This window comes from Bos taurus, chromosome 22 (genome assembly GCF_002263795.3).
Source record: "Bos taurus isolate L1 Dominette 01449 registration number 42190680 breed Hereford chromosome 22, ARS-UCD2.0, whole genome shotgun sequence".
Classification (NCBI taxonomy): Eukaryota; Metazoa; Chordata; class Mammalia; order Artiodactyla; family Bovidae; genus Bos; species Bos taurus.
In genome coordinates this window covers 35,378,510-35,404,254 of record NC_037349.1, presented here as the reverse complement: position 1 = coordinate 35,404,254, position 25,745 = coordinate 35,378,510, and the positions used below count along the sequence as shown (strand labels likewise).

General features: G+C 44.7%; 1 protein-coding gene across 25 annotated transcripts in view; it reads right to left on the bottom strand.

Moving 5' to 3' along the window:
• MAGI1 (membrane associated guanylate kinase, WW and PDZ domain containing 1) overlaps nucleotides 1-25,378 on the bottom strand; it is a 644,187-nt gene extending 618,809 nt beyond the window's left edge. For 24 of the 25 annotated variants that reach the window (XM_024983171.2, XM_024983156.2, XM_024983173.2 and 21 more), the window contains exon 1: nucleotides 21,991-22,901. In XM_024983171.2, coding sequence (XP_024838939.1) covers nucleotides 21,991-22,303 — 313 coding nt within the window. In that variant the 5' untranslated portion in view covers nucleotides 22,304-22,901. Of the gene's footprint in view, nucleotides 1-21,990; nucleotides 22,902-25,146 lie in introns of those variants that run through there. The other variant, XM_059880041.1, reaches the window with a different exon arrangement.
• Nucleotides 25,379-25,745: the final 367 nt, after the last annotated feature.

The window sequence follows — 25,745 nt, the reverse complement described above, 5'->3', positions numbered from 1 at the left end:
AGCAACCATACAAGGTCACAGAAGTAAAACCATGCATCAAAGGTCACACAGCAGTCAAGCAGTGGGACTGGATTTGAACCCAGTGGGTAAAGAATCCATGTGCAATACAGGAGATGCAGGAGACCCAGGTTTGATCCCTGTGTCAGAAAGATCCCCTAGAGGAAGGCATGGCAACCCACTCCAGTATTCTTGTCTGCAGAATTCCATGGACAGAGGAGCCTGGCGGGCTACAGTCCATAGTGTCACAAAGAGTCAGACACAACTAAAGAGACTGAGTGCACACACAGAGCTGAAATGCAAAGTTGGTGAGTATCACTTCTACGCTTATGGCCTCAAACTCAGGAAGAAGTGTTGGCCAAATCAAAGTTGATGGTAAGATTGACGCCTCCAAGTCTAGTTGACCAGGGACAGCTTAAAAAAAAAAAAAACCTGGTGACCAATATACATACCCCTCTAAGTGCCAAAGAGATGATGAGGAAGTATTGATGGCAAAGCTGGCAAACCCAGACAACAAATTCCCCATCCTCTGAGCCAGAGACATCAAGCAAATGGTGTTCCTGACACACCTGGGAAGGTCAGGCAAAGCTATGAGAAAGAAGAAAAAGCAGAACAGATGCAGCCAAGATCTCAAGAAAATCTAACTGCACCTGCTTCTGATGGCAGTGGGAAAAATCAGATAGAAAAAGGTAAAAATCCAAATGCCCATTGGCAGCAGAATGGATACACGATGGTGGTATACCCATACAATGGAATATTACTCAGCCATTAAAAGGAAATTCTGACACATGCTACAACCTGGATGAGCCTTGAGCACAATATGCTAAGTGAAAGAAGCGAGACACAAAAGGTCAAACTCTGTATGATTCACTCATATGAGGTACCTGGAGTTGTCTGAGTTATAGAGACAGAGACTAGAATAGTAGCTGCCAGGCACTAGGGGAGGGGAGAATGGGGACTGAGATTTTAATGGACACCGAGTTTGGGAAGATGGATGAGTTCTGGAGTCAGATGACTAATGATTGCGCAACAATGTGAATGTACTTAAAGCCACTGAACTGTACATTTTTTAAATGGTTAAATTAATTTCATGTTACACATACTTTACCACCATTTTTCAAAAAGTCAAATACAACCTTGCTATGGCCATAAAGAGCAAGTCCCATTGCCTGGAACCGTAAGAAGAGAGTCGTGCTAAGTGCTGGGAAAGGCAGGCACTTGGGTCGGGATCTACGCAGGGCACGGGTACAGACAGATAAACAGAAGCTCTGAGCTGCGATGGTCCAAGCAAACTCACTGCAAACCACCTCCCAGGCACTGACATTTCCTTCCCCAGAGAGGAACAAGGACTGTAGACTCCCCGAACACAAGAAAGGGTGCCTGGCTTCCGGCCTTCCCCGCCTTCTCCAGACTACACTCCAGAAGTCCCCATACCCTGAATTCACACAGTGGTGTGGGGCCATCTGAAGCTGATCCCACAAGGCAGTAATGCAGCATCCTGGTGGAAGCCTGCAGAAATGCCATCGCTGGCACTTAATCTGAGGAGAACCCTAGGATTGTAATGACCTCTCAAGCCTCAATGCTTCAACCTCTAAACTAGAAAGATAGTTAGGGAGTTTGGGATGGGCATGTACACACTACTATATTTTAAATGGATAACCAACAAAGACCTACTATATAGCACAGGGAACTCTGTTCAGTGTTATATGGCAGCCTAGATGGGAGGGGACTATGAGGGAAAACGGATACATGCCTATGTATGGCTCAGTCCCTTCACTGTTCACCTGAAACTACCATAACATTGTTAATCAAAACAAAAAGTTTTTAAAATAATTAATTTAATTAATTAAATATGGGAGGATGGTATACACACTTCAATTTTAGGCAAGGCCTGTCTGCGGTTCTGGAGAAGGCAATGGCACCCCATTCCAGTACTCTTGCCTGGAAAATCCCATGGATGGAGGAGCCTGGTGGGCTGCAGTCCATGGGGTCGCTGAGAGTCAGACACGACTGAGCGACTTCACTTTCACTTTTTCACTTTCATGCATTGGAGAAGGAAATGGCAACCCACTCCAGTGTTCTTGCCTGGAGAATCCCAGGGACGGGGGAGCCTGGTGGACTGTTGTCTATGAAGTCACACAGAGTTGGACACGACTGAAGTGACTTAGCAGCAGCAGCAGTCTTCTGTTCAGATGTGACTTCTGTGTTGAGGCTGAATCAGATGGTGATAGGAGGGGATATATGGGCTTCCCTGGTGGTTCAGAACCTGGTGGTAAAGAATCTGCCTGCAACGCAGGAGACCCAGGTTCGATCCCTGGATCAGGAAGATCCCCTGGAGAAAGAAATGACAACCCACTCCAGTATTCTTGCCTGGGAAATTCCACGGACAGAGGAGCCTGGCGAGCTATAGTCCATGGGGTCTCAAAGAGTCAGACATGACTAAGCGACGAAACCACAACCTCCACCACCACACACACTTCACAGCTTGTGCTGAGGATTAAAGATCAGGCTTGCGCAGCCCTCAGAGCAAAGCCTGACCTGCCCAGCACTGAACCTAGTTCTGCTCTTGAGGGCATCACTGGTACTAGCTTTCTCTGCTGGGTTTTCACTCCCATAAGTGAAGTCCAAAAGGCAGACGACAGGACAAACTATGAGGAGGTGAGGGCCAGAAGGCCTCCCGACTCTGACAAGAAAGATGGACTTACGATCTCATACAGTAAAGCAGGAGAAAGGCATTAGAGTTGAACCGTGAGAATGCCAGGAGCCAACTTAATAAAGGAGAAGCAAGCATCCTTACTCCTCTGCGGGAGTTAAAAATCTGCCAATTGCTTTCTTATCTGGGATTCATTTAACTTTCCCCCTCTTATCTTGGTCAGAGATGGGGTCCCTAATTATTGCTGGCTGTACTTCTCATACACACAATACACACAGGAGCAACCGAGGCATCTTCTCACATTTGCAACTTTCTGTTACCACTACTTGGGAGCCGTAAAAGAAGACGATTTTCCTCCAAAGACGGTATGCTTGGGTAACAGAATTTGGCCACACTATCTTTCCCTAAAGATGGCATCCCCCTCCTACACCCATCTACCAGGGTATTCAGAGCCAGCATTTGAACCCAACCTGCATTTCCAAAACTCTTAAGTAAGAAGCTAGCTACGTGGCCTGCAGCCAGGAACTAGAATTATCACTGGATTTTACAGACAAGGGAACTGAGACACAGAGAAGTGAAGTCACATGCCCAAGGCCATACAGCAGGTAAAGAGTAGACTGGAACTGAAATCAGGGCAGCCCACTGTAACCACTTAGCTCTTTTGACTCACAGAGTTCATGGTTCCCTATAGCCTGATTCTGTATGTATTCCAGCAATACCCGCTACAGCTAATGAGGCTGGTGACCTTGCATTTTGAGTGCTCAGGCTGTTACCTCACTCAGCACAACACAATGCTTGTTCTGCTTACTTAATTCCATTTCTCTCTTCAAGTCTGTGCTTGTCAAGCTTTGCCAGCAGACTGAAAATTTGTCTGCTCATCTCTCACTCTGCCCTTCAGGAATCCATGGTGTGTCTCCATAGTTCTCCTGCACTGCTCAATCAAAATTCCTGGATAATTTTCATCTCTTCCCTAAGCCATGCATATATCTGAAAGCACCTACCCACCATGAGAAGGCAGCCATTCAGCTTCATTCATTCACTGGTCCATGGAATGAATGGACCAATTCATTGGTTTGTTCTGCTCAGCTATCAAGTGCCAGAAACTGCCTGGCCACAAGAATAAGAAAGCAGGGAATTCCCTGGTGGTCCAGTGCTTAGGACTTAGTGCTTTCACTGCCATGGCCTGGGTTGGATCCCTGGTTGGGGAACTAAGATCCTGAAAGCTGCACTGCGCAGCCAAAAGACGAATAGCAAAGTATATGATTCAAGTTCCTGCCCTTAAGGTAATCACATTCTGGTGGGACAGATAATAAAGGGGTTAATTTCAGATGGCGATGAGGGCAAAAGCAAAAGTAGAGTGATGCAGTGGTGAGTGACTGGAGGAGGGGAAGGTTCTATGAGAAGGTAACACGAGTCTAGACCAGGATTTCTAAATCTTGGTACAATACCAAGGACCCAGATGACTAAACTCAGTCCTACTGCAAGTGGCCAATGATCTGCTTAAGCCTCAAGGACTGGTTTACACACAGTATGTGGCATTCTTCTCCATCTCTCTCCCCCTGGCTATAAATAAGCAGGCCTGTCACCCCTTTTGCCACGGTCACCTGTCTGCAAACAAGAGAAGCCATCCTAAGGTCAAGCCAGCATTGTGAAGAGAGCACTGAGAGAATCAAGGCTACCCTTTACAGTATCTAGGCTGTGTCCCTACAGTTGGTAAGTATAGGCTGAAATCCAATCCATTCTCTGCTCTCCACGCCATGCAGGGATGTGTTTGCCCAGCAGAGATATAATTTCTACTCTGAACAAAGACATCATATGGGCTAGTGGCAGCTCCGAAGCAAATCAGAAAAACATGGCCCATGCCCTGATCAAACCCTACCTGAAGCTCCCTTCTTATTCTGAAATCCTTGGTTACATATATCAGTTAATCCTCTTTGCTGTTTAAGCCATTTGAGTTGTTTTTTCCTTTGATTTGCAACCAAAAGCATCAAGTGATAAAATGGCTTATGCGACTCCCAGGTAACTTAAGAGTTTCCCTCCCTGCATAAAATACTCAAATTGAAGTAATTTATTCAACCATCTGTTATATTAGGTGCTGGAGACTGAGCAGTCCACAGGAAAAACATCATCCCTAGCTTCATGGAATTTATCTGTTCTATGTAAACCACTCCATTTGAGACAAGCAGCACACTGCCATACCGAGCTTCTTCAAGAAAAGTGCCACCAGTAAATATATTGATAAAACGGTCAAAAGGACACTTAAAATCTACCTGTCCCAGGCTTTCACACTTAACAAACATCAACACAAAGGGTCACTTCAGCCTCTTTTTCTTGGAACAGATAAATGTGTCACTAAAGAAATATGACTGCCCTCACCATTTGTAATAGCAACGTCTCCCATGCTGTTCAGTCTGGTAGACTCTAGCCACGAGTGGCTGCTGCTACTGCTAAGTCACTTCAGTCGTGTCCGACTCTGTGCGACCCCATAGACAGCAGCCCACCAGGCTCCCCCGTCCCTGGGATTCTCCAGGCAAGAACACTGGAGTGGGTTGCCATTTCCTTCTCCAATGCATGAAAGTGAAAAGAGAAAGTGAAGTCACTCAGTCGTATCCAACTCTTAGCGACCCCATGGACTGCAGCCTTCCAGGCTCCTCCATCCATGGGATTTTCCAGGCAAGAGTACTAGAGTGGGGTGCCATTGCCTTCTCCAGCGTGGCTGCTGCTGCTGCTGCCAAGTCGCTTCAGTCGTGTCCGACTCTGTGCAACCCCATGGACTGCAGCCCACCAGGCTTCTCCTTCCATGGGATTCTCCAGGCAAGAACATTGGAGTGGGTTGCCATTTCCTTCTCCAGCAGCGTGGCTACTTATGGCTAAATTTAATTTAATGCTATGTAAATAAAAAGGAAAAAAAACCTTTTTCATAGCATGGCTGGTGAGAGGTAGCCACGCCACCACATGACAAGTACACAATCTCCTTATGCTAGTGTATAAAACAGCAGACAGCACAGGTGAAGAACATCTCCATCACTGCAAAAAAAAACTCTACTGGGTTGTATTAATACTTTCCTTCTCCAGAGTTTACTTTCTATTTTACAAAAAGGCAAGCACAGTGATGAGGAAGAGGTCTCTTAAATTACTAGGATAATGCTAGGATCCTGAAGCAAAAAGATGACCTTCCACATACGCATCTGCACACAGCCAGTATGTGCACCCTAAAAGAACCAGCAGCTCAAATAACTCAATTAGTATTTCTATTCTTGACTCCATTCCCCAATCAATGTTCATTTAAATGTAGAGTGGGGTCTGCTACCATCATTTATTAGGGAACTGGATTTGAAAAGGCTAGGATGTCTCAAGGCCTGGAGTCTCAAGCTTTAAACTTACAACAACAAGCCAAAATTTTTTTTTAAACAAACGTGTGGATTCACAGGGTCCACCCTCTAGGATTCTAGATTCCACAGGTCTGAGATGGGGCCGAGTAACCCCCGAGTTTCATAAACACTGGATGATTCTGAATCGGTGACCGTTTTATGAACCACTCTTTGGAATTGGGGTTATCAGGATTCCACGGGGCAGGGAGACATGAGTCAGCGGCACCAACGGACTCGCCCGCAGATGTCCAGAGCTCACAAACTCTCCCAGGTAATTCTGATGTACTTTCCATTTACCCAAAACCTAATTTGCGGGCCCCTGTTTCTGAAGTTGATTATTTTCTCCAAGCAGCTCTGCCTGCAAGCTGCTGGCAGCCACCAGGTGACTACAAGTGCCTGGTAACAGGTACCCAGGGCTTCCAATTTCCCCCACAGCCCTTCCAGAATGTCTTTCTTCCCTCAGGAATCCAGGCAATAGGGTGACTCATCATGTTTTATCAAACCCCATGGACAGGCTCCTTCCACCAAAACAGATTCCAGCAGTGACAACCAGCTATCATCTTCCCCAGTAACGCCGTCTTCTAACAATCGCCTTCCTCAGAGATAATTCACGCAGAATAGCTTCAGCTTACATTTTTAGCTAAAATGTCTCAGAAACAGATTCACATTGCTTTAGAAAGCCTAGGCCTTTCTTCCTTATGGCAGTATTTTCCCACAGACAGAGACAGAAATAGCCAAGAGCTGCACTAAGTTTTCCTCTGCTGGGCATCCTAACTCTCTGACATTCCTTTTTCAAATCATGATATGTGTACAATACATCAATATTGAGACAACACTTTGTGCTTTCTAAAGAGTCTTCCTAGACCCTGTGTAGGTACTAAACGGTGACTTTGCACTGTGGCATGATTCCTCATGGCTGGACTCTTCTCTCTGCCAAATACCAAAGCTCGGGAAGCTCACCAGTGTCTGTCCAGCCTAAAACACTGCAGAGGACTTCCCTGGTGGTCCAGTAGTTAAGACTCCACTGCAGACGGCGCAGGCTCATTCCCTGGTCTGGGAAGATCCTGCATGTGGCATAGGGCAGCAAAAAAATTAAAATTAAAAAAAAAATAAAAACAGTTAAAACACTGCAGAATATAAGCCTTTCCTGCTCCATCTTATCCTTGGGCATTTTAAAGTAGGACAGAAGCCAAATTTCATCCTAACTTGGGGGAATCATGGGTGCCCCAAAAGTGGTGATCATACTGAAGGAGGCGGATCAGAGCATACAGCAGTCTCCACTTGAAAACACTCCTTAGTTTTGTCTCACACTCAAAGTCCTGAATTACATACAGTATATCTTATCTAAAATCTGAATTCCTAGACAGTCTCTTGGAATGTTCTCACTATGATACAGATATGGAGAGAAAGAAGGCAATGGGAGCAGAAGAGAATAGAAACACAGTCCCCATCCACACCTGGCACAATCTGAGCTCTATGCCGGGTTCTCACTGCCAACTCTAGTTTTCATTTTACAGAGGCCCGTCCTTGGTTGGCTCCATGACAGAAAAACTGCACTCCCTAAATTTCAAATCTGATTTACACAAGTCCCCTTCCCCATCCTAGGTCAGCAAGCCTGGTGCCCACCATGAATCCTGCAACACAAAACGATCTATGATGCAGGCAGGAAAGCAAGAAGGGCTGCACTGGTTTTCAAAAAACTAGAATTCTACCAGATAATGCTGGCCTGGAGAACAGAGGTGAATCGTGCTCTGAAAGCATCTGCTCTTGGACTAAAGGTCAGGGTCCTGATTTACCTGTAGAATAGCCAAACGAGACATGTTATTAGGGATTTTCCTGCCATATTTAGAAGTTCCCTAAGAAATACACATAAAAGTCATTCATTCTTTAATTTGGAAGACTACACATTTTAGAGTACAATAACCTCAGGGCAGAGAATATATACTGTTCCCAGTACATACTCACATAAATGTCATCAAGATGTTATTTTGCACCCAGTTCTAAGACTCAGCAGACCAGGACCCTGAAATAAAATAGTCCAAGACTCAAGATCAGCTGTCAAAATATAGCCTCTCCCCATCTCCTTGTGACTCGAATGGGAGAGCTGTCACCAGCTAAGCGACCAATAAACTAACATGGTCTAAAGAGACAAACCTGACCACTTCTGGAACTTCTTATTCTCCTCAACACACGTTTGTGGGCCCTCTCTGGGAGCCAGTGGCTATTCTGGGCCCTGAAAACACAGATGAGTAAGAAATGTGATAAATGTTCTTGAAGAAACAGTATGAGAGACATCAAGTGAGAGAGACAAACAGGTCAACCAGAGGCTGCAGCTTGTTGCTTGAGGACCAAGTATGGCTCCCAGATGTGTTGCTTGGTTTATCCATGCTTTAGAAAATTTTTGAACTAACACTTTCAAATTGGCAAAGTTCATTTTTTTTTTAACAATCAAAGATTCTGCACTTCTCTTTAAAGCTTAAAAAAATCTGGCAACGATGGGCAGTGCCCTGACAAGTCAACAACCAGCTGAAGCTGAGTGGCAACTGCTCCCTTTGAACAAAACAGCTCCTTCCAATTTACCCCAGTCCCCACCATTCCCTGATGCCCTTTAAAATATCCACTCATTATCTGCGTTTGTGATGACTATTGCAAAGGAACAATTCCAGTGCTAGGTAGGATCTGTTCTAACTGAGCTAAGTTAAGAAATATACAGGACTGTCACATCCAGGTGGCAGGGAGTTAAGTTGATAAGCAGCCTGAATGGTTTTTTCAAGGCATTAGTTTCAAAAAGATAAAATTCAAGTGAGACAAGAAGTTCTAGACATCTATCCAAAGAAAATAGCTGAAGAAGTTCACTGAAATGTATATATAAGGATATTCAGCAATGTGTTGTATAAAACAAGAACTAAAAACAACCTAAATGTTCACTCTGAAAACACGATTTAACATATTATAGCACTACTAAAAACCGATTCCACAGCCATCAAAATGGTAAAGTTGATCTACACATAAGTGTAAGAAAAAAGTCTATGATATGTCATTAGGCACAAAGAAAAATCACACTAAAACTACATGTGCAGTACTATTCAATTTTCAGAAGAAAAAGACCCTCCCAAAAAAGTCTACAAAAAAAAAAAGTATGTGTATTTATATATGTTTATATATACATATAAATGTCTGGGTAAAAATAGAGTAACACATGTATTTCTCTGAGACGGGATTATGTGCAATGTGGGTACATTTTCCTTTCATACAGTCACATCTTTCTGTATAGTACACATTGTTTAAATGAGGGAACAAATTGAATTTCACCATGAAAAAACCATAAGCTATGGAAGCACAGAACAACAATGGAGAGTGATCGACAGTCATCCAAGATCACAACTTTGAGTTTTTAAAAAATTAGAAGCCAAAAAAATCTACATGCCTGTGCTTTCTGGGAAGAGGAAAAGAAAAAAAACTACATGCTCCAACACCAAAGAAAGTCATTTTTTAATAACTTGATCTTGAGTTTTGAATTCTTAACCAAGTCACACAGACTTAAACAGGCTGATAGTTGGAGGAGGAAATGAACAGGCTCTCCCTATCTGATGTAAATTCCAACGCTTAGCCAAGAATCCAGGTGGTAAAATACTGACTCTATTTAAATCAAGCCAAAGTGATGCCTTCCGTGGCCACATTACATAAGCAATAGGCTCCACTGCTGCACACATCTGGTCAGAATAAAGGCCCTCTAAGACCTTCAACACAATTAATTCAATATTTTCCTGACAGTTCAAAATGCTACGACAACTGGCAGACAACCATCTTAAATCATCACGGAAAAGTCAGACATATGGCTAAGTATATTTAATATGCTTTAAAAATAAGCCACAGATTTTTGAGCCAACGAGATCTTAGGCAAGAATTTTTATTTATTTAAAAGTTATGCCTACTAGTTACCTCAAAAGATTTCGATTCAAAGGTGATTGCTTGAGAACCTAGAGAGGGCAGAGATTACAAAGAGACATAAAACAGGGATGCTGCCTTCAAGACTTTGAGAAGCACATAACCCAGTGCAGGAGACAGACAAGCAAATCTGCGTTCAAGACACTATTGTGACTCTTGAAATCATGATGTGCATGCGGGAAGACAGAGCACAGAGGAGGAAATAATCAACAGTGTTGGTGATGGAGATCTGTGAAAAGAGAAGGCAAATAAGCAGAATTGTTTGAAACTCTGTAGCAGCACCCTGTGTTCTGCCCAATAAACACTTTGCAAATCCATTTTATGATTATTATTATTAATTCTGGGACTCTTTTTGGGGATAGGTGAGGTCACCGGGCATGGTTTGCTGTCTCAGACAGCAATGGTACAGCTTAACAGAGGTCAACACACTTCTAGTGTGGAAAAACCTAGGACGAGAATTTTGGAACCAGGCAGATCTGAGCTGGAATCTACCTAGTATAAGTAAGCTACCTGGGGACCAGGATAAATTACCTGAGCTCTCAAGCTACTTTTCTCATAGCTAAAATGAGAATGACATCATCCACCCAGGCAAAACCCTAACCGGGGTCTCAGAGACATGGCAGAAGATGAATATATAGTAATTATGATGATCAGTTTACTGCTTCTAATTCAGATTCCCAATCTCAACCATGAAACTACACCTGAGAGAAGAGCTTCTGGACTCAGTCTCAGGGCCCTCTGGGGCTGGATATCTCTGCGATGGTTGTTGCTGTCCAGTCACTAAGCACGCCAGGTTCCTCTGCCCTCCACTATCTCCTGGAGTTTGCTCAAATTCATGTCCACTGAGTTGGTGACCCTATGTAACCATCTCATCCTCTGTCACCCGCTTCTCCTCCTGCCCTCAATCTCTCCCAGCATCAGGGTCTTTTCCAACGAGACAGCTCTTCACATCAGGTGGACGTATTCTGCACTGTAGGATGTTTGGTCACATCTCTGGGCTCTGCTCTCTAAATGCCACTTAGCATTGCCCCATCCTGAGTTGAGACACGGAGAAGGCAATGGCACCCCACTCCAGTACTCTTGCCTGGAAAATCCCATGGATGGAGGAGCCTGATAGGCTGCAGTCCATGGGGTCGAGAAGAGTCGGACACGACTGAGCGACTTCACTTTCACTTTTCACTTTCATGCATTGGAGAAGGAAATGGCAACCCACTCCAGTGTTCTTGCCTGAAGAATCCCAGGGACGGGGGAGCCTGGTGGGCTGCCGTCCATGGGGTCGCACAGAGTCGGACACGACTGTCATGACTTAGCAGCAGCAGCAGCAGAGTTGAGACAACCAACAACATCTCCAGACATGGCCAAATGTCCCTTGGGGATCAAAATCCTCTTCAGTTGAAAAACCACTTCTGCAGAGGATGGATTGTTGGGTCTTTGTTGATGGGTCTTCATTTCTGAACTGAAAATTATCATGGCTGCTATTAGGTAGGTATGGCGGTAAGGACTACATACCATACACACCAAGCACAGGATAAACTGTTTTGCATATGTTTTCTCATTTAATCCTCACAACCACCCCTATGAGGTAGGCATTATTCTCATTTTCAACTGGAACAACTGACGTTCTGGGAGGTTAACATGCCTATGGCTCTTCAGCTGGAGTCAGACCCAACCAGGCTGACTTCAAAAGCTTGTACCACCAAGTCCCACTGCCTCTCCAGCCTTTCTTGATTCAGGAGTCTAGGTATGGTGCCACGAAGGCCAGAGGACCTCAGGGTCAAGCTCTTAAGGATCACTTTTGCTGGTACTGCCCTACCCAGGACCCCCAGGAAACTGGGAGAGGATCATCCTCCCTACACCTTCCTGAACCAGGGTCCTAAGGACACTCATTAGAATTAATTCTTCACCAGTGACAACACGGAAGAAATTCAGGCAGAGATCCAGAGGTTTCCTTCTTCCTTGTCTGCACTAATCCAGTCTCAGCCTTTTTAAATAGTGGCATCTGAATCAGGCAGAAAAATGAGGGCTTTTTCTAGACTTGAAAAGCTCTCTAGGGAACTGTGTACCACAATTGCTATCTCTCAAGAGATCCTTTCTTCTCCCGCACGTGCTTTCCAACAGGGAACATTCAAACAATAACAGAAGCCGGTATTTCGTGAGCACTCACCACGTGCCAGGCCCTGGGCCATGTGGTTTACCTCAGTCTCCTAATTTGATCCTTCCATCAGCCTCAGGTAGTAGGTATTATTATCCCCATTTTCAGAAGGGGAAATCCTGGCACAGTGAGGAAGAGTATCTTGCCCTAAGTCACGCAGGTATTATACTGAAAAGCCTGACTTCTAACCCAGGCCAGCCTGAGTCCAAAACCTGCCAATCTACAACACATTGATAAATGCATACAGTCCTGTTAACACTGTATATGGCAATAACTGTGAAACATGGCTTAAATCAGGGCATAATGGCCTTTTAATTGCACCACCATGCCACTGTCCATAAAGAGAGCTTCGAGTCTCTCCTCACAATGGACTGAAAGATTAGCCTTATTGTGGAAAACATAACTGCATCCCATTAAAGTCACACACTAATGCCTCCGCTGGCAGTAAGAACAGGGCTGACACCTTAGCCGGGAGGATGTAATTCTCTTACGTAACTCATTCTCACCACACTGCAGATGGAACAGGAAAAGTCGATACACACAACTGACGGTGCCTGGAACATCTCCACCATCATCCACTGAAGGGTGAGAGAGTGTGCAAAGTTATCTGGCACACTCAGCACGGTGCTGGTCTAAATCCCTAAAATAAAGACCATTTGAGACCAGCCTACAAGGCTCACTGTCTTCAAGGTTACTCTGAAATCAATCAGTGAAGCTCTATTTAGCCCAAGTTATAGACAGCAAAAGTTAAATCAAGTTTAATGCAGTTTATCATAAAGTACCTACATTTTCAGAGACTTTCAAATATCAGAATTTTCAGAGGCAACCAAGCTCAGAGAGAATTCTTCTAACTCTAAAGTTGACAGTGGACATTCAAGAAATACTTGAGCAATTACTATGCATTAGGCACCATTCTTGGCATTGGGGATCCAGCAGGAAACAGATCTACAACAACCCTACCCTCTTGGAGCTTATATTTGAGAGAGACAAAGTAAGGAAATTAGTCATTCTGAAATACTTCACATATTATAAAGTAAAATAAAGCAGAGGACAGGATTGGGAATGACAAAGACAAGTGGGAAAGATTTGAAGTTCATGAGGGAGTAAGCCTCCCAGGTGACCAGGTGGGGACCACCAGGCCACGGCCGGGGAGACAGAGGACAAGTTACAGGCCAGATCGTTGGCGGGTGGGGGGTCTTGTGAGTCACCAGGAGGATTTCAGTTTTTACTCAGAGAGAGAAGGACTAGAGAAACAACTGTGTTATAGATTATCCATTCTTTAATTATTTAGCTATAAAAAGAGATTACTATTTAATCATAAGAGACATTGTTCAAATTACATCTTCTCGGGTTGCTACATGCTTTCAGAAAGGATAACATCTAGAACACACTGGACCCTCCACAGGCTGCTATACCATAAAGCGAAAGTCAGCATTACTTGCTTGTGCTTGACATCCATGCAGGTTCAGCTGCGAAAAACACCAAAACAAATTCCCCAGACATACTACATGGATGTTGACATCCACAGGAGCGCAGTAGAGCAAAGCTCCAGTGTTTACCAAGGATTTTTCAAGGTTATAGATCTCACATATGAGCTCCATAAAGACAGGCAGGAAGGCAGTAACCTCCTTTTTTTAGGATATGAATGTCAGCCCTTAACGAATTTGACAGCCTTTATTCACAGTGTATACAAAAATCAGTATATTCTGTTACACGTATATACAAACTTAAGGAAGGGACCACTGACATCACAGACTGGTGTTTTGCATTAAATAATCATCGTTTATAAAGCAACATCCTTCATGTAAACCCTTGTGGTAAGGAGATGTCAGAATGTTTTCCCTTATAAACCACTTAATTCCCCTTGGTGGATATCATCAATTCTGCCATCCGAAACTAGCTGGGTAATGAATGCCAACAAATGCAGTGAGCCCACTGTATGCCACGGCATCATAAGGTCAACTTATTCGATTTTTAAATAACACGGCCATTGGCAAAGAGTAGCCACCAGAAACAGTGGACATGTTGGGTTCACCATCCTTGCATTATTTTTTGTAAAAGCTGTAGAATGTTCCACAGTAAAACCTAAATATATCCTTCAGAGAGTGGTCTTTTGGCACCAAGAACAAAAACAGATTGATTTTTGAAAGTTTAAGTTAAAAAAAAGAAGACATAAACACAAAGCTCAGTTTAAGAGCAAGAGAGGACAAAAATCAGGCTGCTTTCTGCAGCAAAGATCCAATTCGCTCTTGGCTGGAAAAACTGCACCCAGGGACAAGGCTACAAGAAGACAGAGGTGAAGTGTCATTCTTCTGGATGCTGACATAGACCAGGTCCCACGTAAACAGAAAACAGGACAGTTCCTCGTCATCCTGTTGAATGAACAGCTGAAATTTCACCTCTTAAACCCCACCTAGAGTCCACAGGCAGAAATACTTAAGCACAATTCATGAAGCCTTGTCAGTTATTTATTTATTTATAGCTCAGTATAAATTATTAGAGAACCAGCTGATCAGAATGCCTAGTGATGAGAAAATGAACATATTAGGGTCCAAACTGAGAAGAAATCAAAGAGGAATAGAGAGGAAAGGAGGAAACATGTTGTAGATGGCCTGATCTACATTCAGCATCCTAATAAGAAGCAGGAAGAGAAAATTCATTCATGCAGCCAACAAATTCTAGCGAGCACCTGTGGAAACAGTGACAGACTTTATCTTCTTGGGCTCCAAAATCACTGCACATGGCGACTGCAGCCATGAAATTAAAAGACGGTTGGTCCTTGGAAGTAGAGCTATGACAAACCTAGACAGCATACTGAAAAAAAGAAACATTACTTTGCCCACAAAGGTCTGCCTAGTCAAAGCTATGGTTTTTCCAGGAGTCACGTATGGATGTGAGAGTTGGACTATAAAGAAAGCTGAGCACTGAAGAATGGATGCTTTTGAACTGTGGTGTTGGAGAAGACTCTTGAGAGTACCCTGGACTGCAAGGAGATCCAACCAGTCCATTCTAAAGGAAATTAGTCCTGAATAATTACTGGAAGGACTGCTGCTGAAGCTGAAGCTCGAATACTTTGGCCACCTGATGAGAAGAACTGACTCACTGGAAAAGACCCTGATGCTGGGAAAGATTGAAGGCAGGAAGAGAAGGGGACAAGAGAGGATGAGATGGTTGGATGGCATCACCAGCTCAATGGACATGACTTTGAGCAAGCTCTGGGAGCTGGGGATAGGGAAGCCTGGCATGCTGCAGTCCATGGGGTTGCAAACAGACACGACGGGGCGACTGTACCAAACTGATGACTTGCCAGGTACTATTTTAGGGAAACAGAGGCATGAACACATGAGACAAATTTCTTATTTTCATGAGCCTTACATTCCAATGGGAAGAGAGACAGACAATAAAGAAGCAACAAAAGAAGATAATGTGAAATTATATCAAGGCTATGAAAACACAAACCAAAATGGGGAGACGGCATGTCATATAGGGAGCTCTCTTATATGGGGATCAGTGTGAACACAGGGGCCAGCTCAGACTGGCTCTGGAGAACCAATTACATCCATCTCTTTCCAACTCCAGTGATGCAACAAATCAGTGTCTCCCTGCCACCAGAGCCAGTTGTTAAGCCTTTAGGAGCACACCACCAGATGAGGAGGTCTTTCTGAATAGACACTAAATAGACAAGTCAATCTTGTGACCATCTTGGGTGGGGTCGGGGGGTGGGGGAGGAAGCAAGCCCAGAGACCCCAAAAGCAGAATTCACAGGAAACCAAGCAAGATAAAGCACTGTGTTTTAAAACACGAACAGAATTATTTTGTTAAAATGTTGTAATACATTCCAATTGGTCAAAATAAACACGCAATGTCAAAACAGAACTCAAAAAAGCACAAAGAACTATATTCAATTGTGTAATGGTCCTAAGTCCCTCATTACAGCGAGGAGAAGGGTCTGGTGGTGGTGTTGTGGTTTTTAAATTGTGTCTTATTTATTGTCTCCATTCTGTCTGTAAAAAAAAAAAAGTGGAGGGGCAGTTTTGGTTCCTGGGTAATTTGCAAAACCACAAAATTCACTTACAAAAATATGTAAGCGTGACCTATAATATTACCAGTTTGGGAAACTACAATCACACCCTTTTAAACTTTTGGAGTCTGGGTTATTCAGGGAATCTTAGCATTTTATGAATGCAAAGGAACTGAAGAGGCATAACCACTTATTTTAGGTATAAAGGAAGGTCCAAATAGGTAACATACTGGAGATAACAGCACTAGTCACCTAGCTTGTTCACAATTATCTGTTTCATTTGATGCCATATTTGTTTTCTTCTTCTTCTTTTTTTCAGCCCCACTGTGCAGCATATGGTATTTTAGTTCCTCAACCAGGGATCAAACACATGCCCTCTGCATTGGAAGCACAGAGTCTTAACATCTAGACTGCCAGGGAAGTTCAATGCAATATTTTCAATGTCACTCTATATCCTAGGACAGCGGTGCTCAAAATTGAGCATGCATCAGAATCACGTGATGACTTGTTTAAAACACCCACAGGCTGCACACTCCTGAGTTTAGGTATCTGTAGGGCTGGGGTAAGGGCCAGGAATCTGCACATATAACGGGTTCCCTGGTGATGTCAATGCCACTGGTCTGGGGACCCTACTTGAAATTCACTGATCCAAGAACTGGAAGCATGGGTTTTGCCACCTAACACAGCTGAGTTCCAGCTCCACTTCAGCCACTTGTATGACCCTTGGAAAAGCCACCCAAACCCTCTGGACTTCAGTCTCTGACACATAAGTCCAGTTGGGAGGAATAAAGAAATGCCCATAAAGCACTAGCTCAGCCAAGGGCAAGGCCTTTTAGAAGCAAGTGCTCAAAAAATACTAGTTACAGCCTACAGAAATGTTTCCTTAATCATCATGGCTCCCCGTTATCTGCTATTTCACTTTCTGTGATTTCAGTTACCTACAGTCAACCCCAGTCTGAAAATATTAAACAGAAAATCCCACAAATACACAATTCACACGTTTTAAATTGTGCACCAAGTAACATGATGAAAGTTCCCACCTTCCCACTCTGTCCTGCCCAGGACATGAATCATCCCTTTGTCCAGGGTATCCTGCCTATTAGTCACTTAGAAGTCCCGTTATCAAATCAACTGTCCAGGTATAGCAGTTCTTGTATTCAAGTGACCCTTACTGTGATCAATAATGGCCAGAAAGCACAAGAGGAGAGATGCTGGTAGTCCAGATCTGCCAAAGAGAAACCATAAAGTACTTCCTTGAAGTGAAAAGGTACAAGTTCTCAACTTAATAAAATCATATGCTGTGGGGACTTCCCTGGTTAAGACTGCACTTCTACCCCAGAGGGCAAGGTTTTGATCCCTGATCTGGGAACTAAGATCCCATATGCCACATGGCACAATCAAAAAAAAATCATAAGCTGTGGATACTAAGATCTACAGTAAGAATGAATTTTCTATCTGTAAAATCATAAAGAAGGAAAAAAGAAATACATGCTAGTTTTGCTTTCATACTTAAAATTGCAAAGTTGCAGCTGCAGTGCATGATAAATGCTTTGATATTGATAAGATAGAAAAGGCATTAAATTTGTACAGTAAGGGATCTTGAGAGACCACATTCACATACCGTTTATTACAGTATACAGTGTTATAATTTGTTCTGTTTTCTCAAGTTGTTGTTAATCTCTCACTGTGCCTAATCTGGAATATACCATTCAAAAATACTTCACTTTTCTCCTTTTTCAACATACACTAGAATAAAGTTCAAAAGATAGATAAGATCAAAGATTGGAAAAGATATGGCAGAACTGGAACATTTATAGCAGCTTTATTCATAATAGGTGAAAGAAAAAAACAGTCCAAATGTCCATTGAGAAACAAAAATAAAAACAATCTGGTATATGTATGCAATGTGATACTACTCCCCAATTCAAAACCATGATACACACAGTACAAAATCTCCAAAATATTTTGTTGAGGGCAAAAACCCAGACACAAAAGAGTGTCTTTTGTGCATTATTTCATTGATATGAATTTCAATGATAGACAAGACTAACCCAAAGTGAGAGAAATCAAATAGTCAATGCCTCTGAAAGAGGTGGAGGGAGCTGACTGGAAAAGTATAGGAGGGAAATTTCTGAGGTAATGGAAACGCTCTGTATCTTGATCTGGGTGAAGCAGACATGAGCATATACATTTGTCAAAGCCCATCAAACTATATACTTAAGATCTGTGCATTTTACTACAGGTAAATATAAACCTATAGTATATATAGTACATGTATATATATATCTTATTATATATATGAAGTGATTTATTTTATATAGCATATATATGTAAATTTCTTAAGGCACTTTTATGACAAAAAACTGTCATCCTTCATTTAAAATAAACCAACTCCAACCAAGTAGATCCATTTAGCTTGATTCTTTCACAGACCAGTCCTATTTCATATACCATTTACAACAGACTAGTTTAGTCTGTGCAACTTTCCAGAGAGCTGCCGTGAAATAGAGCAGAATTCTCTCCCACAAGAGGACCATGACATTTCCATACAGACAGCACCCAGAGCGACCCGTGGCCCTGGGAGTAGCTAGTTTAAGGCGCAGACAACTCAAAAGTATTATTTTCCTTTACCAAGTAGGAGCCTATTTAATATGATTAAAACACAGTAATAAAAACACAAGAAGAACAATTTTGTCCTATAATTTAAATCATATTCTCAATATGAAAGAGAAGGCTGGTGATGGTGAAGCCTGGATGGGAGGGGAGTTTGGGGAGAATGGATACACATATATATGTATGACTGAGTCCCTTCCCTGTTTACCTAAAACTACCACAACACTGTTAAGTCGGCTATATCCCAATACAAAATAAAAAGTTTCAAGCTACCAAAAAAAGAGAGAGAGAAGGCTGGTGAAATGCTTTCCAGTGCCTTCTTTCTGTAATGAAGATGTTAGAAGAGCTGCCTGCGCCTGTGTAATCATGACAGGAAATAGTAGCTTTCACATTGCGGTGGATTTCAGGCCATTCAAATGTCCCCATCCATAACTTTATTCCACTATAAGAAGAACAAGTAGGTTTGCATACACACACATGCACACACACTTTCTATGAGCATTCTTGCATAGCACACAGAATAATTCCGGGTGAAAGGAAATAAGATGGGGAGACACTAGCTTCCTTCAAACCCAGAGGCCTCTGATTCCAAACACACTTGGGTTACCTGATTGACCTTTCCAAAGTTTCACGATGATGCAGCATTGGGACAAAGCCTCCCAATGTTTGGTAACTGGTGGAGGGAGGCTCAGCCACCTATAGTATCTCACACACTGAGAATGAGCTCCCATCGATCAATTAGACACTAGTAAAACACTCCCTGCGCCCATAATCTCCAGGATAGTCAGGAACTCGTGCCCATCCTCTACCAGCCATGTCTCCAAGATGCCCCTGCATGATGACCTGCAGCCGACCCCATCAAATGCTATGACAGTATTTTCTCTACAGTTGTATCAAGTCCTAGTAATGCAGGAACCTGAATTATGGTGTTAACCTCATAATTCAGATTCCTGACACTAAAAAAACCCAAGTCAGACATGACTTAGAGACTGAACAACAACGAAGTCCTCTAGGAAACCTTCTCTGATCATACAACTGGAAGTTAGTTCCTAGTTTCCTAAATGCCAATGCTCATTTTTTTAAGTATCATTTATATTGCACTTTAAGATCCTGTTTGTACATAGGCATTATTTTCTTCCCTGAGACTGGATGCTCCTAGAGATTGAGGACTGTTTTGTAAACTTCATTTTATCTCTAACATTGCCAGCTCAGTACATAGCACATAAATGTCTCAAAATGTTTGGTGATATATGGAGTAAGTGGAACCTGTTTTAATGGAGTAATGGTAATACACTGGGTTATTATCATTCTATACCTAATATCTAATAAAGTGCTAACACATTTTTTTTTAAAGCTAAACTTAAAAGCTAGACACAGAAATAAATAACTGCCCCAATTTCACTTGAAACGTAACAATAGCTAGTCTTTATTGAGCACTTATTATGTGTCAGGCACTATTCTGCACCCTTTATAAGTTTATGTAATACAAAACAGCCAGTTCAGAGATTCGGGAGACATATTTCCAGGTGAGACAAGGTGTTGGACCTTAAGCAAAGCTGAGGTGATATGCAGTAAATGAGGCATATTCTCTCCTTTCAATGAGCTTATCACCTTGTATGGAAAGAAGGGAAGGGATCTAACGCATAGTTCAGAATAAGTAAAAAACTGACAAGACACACATTTAGGGGAATCCAGAAGAAGGCTGATTTCTTCATCCTGGCAGGATGCCTGGGGGCTTCTTGGAGGAGGTGTGCAATCAGATACTGAGGACACAAATGTAAGGAGATTTCCATAACTGTCAGTCCCTCAGCTCCCAAAGCTACCAAAAGGCCGGTCTCTTCTCCCTGTCCCCCTCCTCCACATCATCTGGAACAGGCCTGTTTCCAAAAGAGGACTAGCTCAGCCCAGCCCTCCTTTCCTCTGCTGCTTGCCCTTTCAAGCACACAGGCACATGTATGAACTTTTCACCAAGGCTCAACCTGGTGCTTTTGCAGGGAAGAACCTGGATCACGGTGTTTGATCATACAAGGGACCCCTTTAACGGAATCCATTCCTTCTCTACTTCTCTACTCAGGGACAGCCCTGAGCCTATACCAAACTAAGACGCAAGGGACTCCCCCTAGCCAGCAGCCATCAGAAGGGTCATCACTCCTCTCCAAGCTTCTGAGAGGTGAATTTGCTTCCACTCCCTTCTCTTAAGTGCACCCCTCAGGTCTCCCACACTCATCCCCCACCTCTTCCTCCTTGGTGGTTAAGGCTCTGCAACAAGGATTTTCAAACCCTCACTCTTGGTATCTGTGTGACCTTGGGCAAGTAACTGAACCAACATCAGTAAATGAAACAACGTCAGTCCCACCTTCCTCATCCGTAACATGGGGTTTATAAGAAAAACTCGCTCTCAGAATTGTTGTGCATCAGAACAAAAGAGTGCAAGGAAAGCATTTTACACAGAACCTGAGACATAATAAGCGACAAGAAATAGCAGCTATAATCATCTTCACAGGGATGATAACGATGGTTGCAGTGATGGGGATGGTGGTGATGTTGGTGGTAGTATAAACTTGGGCTTGAATGGCGCTGAAATACCCTCTCTATTCTCTCCCCCCACCGCCAACCACAAGTCTGGGGCCAGGCCACACGGTAGAGACACATGAGTCATCCAGTTGTGGGGTGAATGCAAGATCTTCAGGCTGCAGGCTTTGGGACTGAAAGGTGGTGATGCCCTAGCCCACCTGGCCGGTCACGGGGTGATGCTGATTTTCTGATTAAGGAGGTCCAACAATCAAAGACCCTCACCTCCTTCATACCCATTCTCCAGGTCTGAAAACAGCTAAGAGATCAAAGAACGCCGTAGCTACGCCCGCTGCAACACTCGCCCAGGGAACCAGGAGAGCGTCCACTTTGCCCCTGCCTCAGTTCCCCAACTCTCCTCCCGGTGCAGGCAAGCCACTGCTGCACTTGGTGTCGGAGATAACAGGTTAGCAAACCGGGCCAGGGAAAAATCTCTGCGCTTCCCCGAGCTAACCCAAGCCCCTCTTCCCAACGCAGGTGGGCAAACAATCCACAGCCTCTCAACAACTTGGTGTATTTCACCATCACTGGGCACACGGCCTCAACATCGCCCCTATAGCGCGTTCGCAGGAGAAAAGCGGGAAATCGAAAGGGGGGCGGGAGGAGGCTTCTCAGCCGGGTTCCCTTTTCTGGGGGCGCCTCCAGGAGGCGCGTCCCGACTTACCTTGTCTGACGGCTTTGAAGGTGACGGCCTCCTTGCAGCTGTCGATGACTCCCAGTACGTCATAGCGGGGCAAGCCGGACACCCGGATCCCCTGCACCTCCAGAAGCAACTCGCCCTCGCCCAGCCGAGGGCCCTCGCCGCCACCGGGAAGCCCCGCCGCTTCGGTAGCCGTCACTGCTCCAACATACGGAAACTCTCCGTTCTCCGCGCCCCCCAGCACCGTCACCCCCAGCTCTCCCTGGGGTCCCCGCTTTACGGTGCATTCGTGAACCCTGCTAGTCCAGTGGTTCTTCTTCTGGATCACCTTCGACATGATGAGTTACACCCCTCCTACCTCCGCCAAAAAAAATAATGATAAAATGAGAGACAGGTGCCCCCCACAGCACAAGCCCCCAAGCCCCTGCTGGTTCATGGGAGAGACATCTCCCCCCCAAACAACGCAGCGGGAGAGAGAAACTTGGCAGCCTCGCTCCCTCGCTCACTCAAGCCATCATAAAACAAACTTTCTGGGCTTCCCCGCGAGCCCTGCACAGGCGCCCGCGAGCTTTGTTTGCATTCCGGTGCTTCTCGGTCCACGTTCCGGCGCCCGACCGTGCTCTCTGGGATCAGAGTCCACTCTGCGCCGCTTGGATTATTTTTTTTCCTTCCTTTCTTTCTTTCTTTCTTGCCTCTTAGAAATGCGGTGTCTCCTCTTTGCCTCCCGTCTGGTTCGCCTTTCCTCGCGGGCGGGCGGTTTCTGAGGGTGAGGGAAGCCCTTCCAGGCAGTTGCTGGGAGCCCTGGAGACGCGGTACCTGAGCGGGGGCGGGGGGGACAGGAGGGAAGTGCCTGCGTCCCCTTTAAGCAGATACAAAGGCTCGGCTTGTTTTGTTACAGTTCATTCTATTCCGCGCCGCCGAGCGCAGCGGCCGGCAAGAGGAGACGCGCGCGCATGCGCCCCGCGACCGCCTGCCGGCCGGCCCGCCCCACCCCGCCTTCCCGAAGTGAGAGATTCCAATATGCTTCCCGTTGGGTCCTAAGTCCGACCCTTCCAGGATCAGCCACTTTTCTCCCCCTTCACACGCCCTTCTCGTTCCTACTTTTATTTCAGTGCTCACGACTCTGCATAGCCCTTCGGGGGTCTGGGAGACGAGCAAGTGTTTTACTCCAACTGTCTGCAACTTTTGAAAACATAGGCAATCTGCTTGGGCATTTTAAAACCATTTCAAACAGGTGGGGGTTGGGGAGACTCACACTCCCTTGCGCTCACACTCACGCACACACGCACGCACACACGCCGGCCTAAGCTTCCTTACCGCCCTCGGCCAGTGGCTGGCCACGCTGTCGGTCACCCAGCCCACCCCCCGCCGCAATTCCCTCTAATACCCTGAACCCAACCCAGAGGAGTGCGCCTGCCCGGCTTCCCCCCAACCTGCACTGTGCAGGCGGGTTCTGGTCTTGGAGCAGGGTGTGCTCCAGCCTCTGCGACCCTGGGCGGGGGCGTGCTGTGGTGGTCCCCCAAATGGGATCCGTCACACGCTCACACACGTATACACACATTTATCTGCATCCTTAAACTTTAGGGCCAACTTTTCTGGACGCAGATAAAGTATAAGGCGAGGGAAAGAAGCCAAAAAGCAAGAGGGGCTTGGGGTCTTCAACCGAAAAGGGTCTAGCTCTTTAAAACTCCCTTGCGGCTAGAGACCTCTGGAACCAGGCGTCTGTCCTGGACTCAAGTTCCTGGCTGAGCTAAGCAGCCTTTGGACCCGCCCCGGGGCCAGGAGATAAGGATCACTCCTGGGTCAGGGATCTGCACCCGAGTCCTGGCGCCCGCGGGGGCGTGGGCGCGGCAGCCACCTCTCGGAATTCACAGCCGGGAGTTGCTTCTGCCTCGGGCGGTGCCCGAGGGCGGGGGCAGAGCCAGCTAATAATGTCCCTGCTAGGTTTCGGAACGTGCTCGGGGGCTGCGGACAGAAAGAATATCCTGCACCGGCAAGGCTTCCCTCCCCAAATACTCCCCAATCGGCCTGGGCGATAGTCTCCTAAACATTTTCTTTTCCTCAGTGATTTATAACTTATTTATCCATCTTGGGTCACAAGAGAGATTTCAAGTGCTAAATAAGGGAAGTGAGTGTAAAGGACTCCGAAAGGACGGGGTGCCGCAGAGGTCAGGGTTGAGAGGCGGGCTCTGAGGTTTAGGTTCTCACCGGTCCAGTGTCCGTGTGATCTTGACCAAGCGCTGGGACCCCTCAGAGCCTGAGTTTCTTAAGTAAGTGTAACAATACCTGACAAGATTTTGGGGAGTATTACGGGGAGGACACTTGTAAAGTGATATATAATAAAAAGCTTACTAGTAGTAGTTTGAAAATAGGAATCATTCGGGGTTTCAAGTTACATGATAATTCCTCCTTTTCTCTCTAAAACTTAAAATATATAGGCATACATTTAAATATTTTAAAGCACTGCTTATAGGGCACTTTTCTAAGCCAAAAAATATAAGAGAAGAACGTTGCTACTTCTCTCTTGAGATATCCAAAACTGAAAAATCCTATTGCCTTCTAGTATTTGTAAAAGAAGGAAGTGGCCAGTTTTCCATGGCTCTTCTTGGTAAGGGAAACCATCTTCAGCCTCTTTTCTCAGAAGATATCCATTTGTCTCCAGCTTGACTGGATCAAAATGAATGAGAAATTAAAAAGCTTCAGTCCCAAAACCAAATAAAGATCCAGCCAGTCAGAATCTTAAAGATAGGTTCTATCCTCTGGATGTTTAAGCTTGCCTTTACATGCATGGTGCTAGTACACAACACCGAGGACCACAGTCTATCATCTTGATTCCTGAGCTCACAGACACTTTTAGGGTAAGAATCTATGTCCACATCTTCTTGGACAGCATATACTCCAGGAAGGTAGTGGATTTTGGCAGTTTGGTTTACTGATGTAGTCCCAGTTCTTAGAACAGTATCTGGTACCTTGTTAATGTTCAAGTATTTGGTGAGTGAATCCTCTTCCCAAAATGCACATTTTTGCATACCACCTTAAGAGTGAAATCACAGATTTCCCTACAGATCACTGGTAAGCTTGCCCTTCTATACTTCCCACCTCCCACACTCCATATTTTATAACTGTGGGTGCCCACTTGCCAGGAATTCTCCCACTTGCCTCTAATCAGCGGTCACCTACCTAGAGGAGTCCAAACAAGATCAAGTGGTCGGCAGTTCCTTCCACTGGCAGCAGCACCATCTTCCCTCTCCAGGGTTCCACATGACCCTGAAGCAGAGAAGAGGAAAGGACTTGGAATTTCGCCTACTTCAGATTCTAGGTGTGGAATAACCCCCCCAAAAAAGAAGGGAAAAGTGAGGGCACAGACACCAGGGTAGAGAGAGGTATACAGAGACATATTAAAATCCAGGAATTTAAAAAGGAGTAGTTTGAGCTTTCAAAACAGCTGAGACTGCCAATTTCCAGACATTAAGTTTATGATGTTCCCAAACTCTCTGCCTCTCCTCTGAACCTTTCTGTTTGTTCTATTTCTCCTGGTTCAGTTTCTGTGTCCCAGATTGGAAGGAGCTTCAGGGCAGAAATCATATTTATTCTATCCAAACTTTGAATCCTCAGCACCTAAACCCATGCCTTGAGGTGAGTGTGCACTTACACACTTGATGAATGAATGTGTGAATGCATGGGTGAAGTGTGACCTTAAACTATGTAGTATGTGACCTTTAGCATGAAACCCATTTAGATTCCCTGGCCTTTCAGTGGTTAGTTAGGACTACACATTT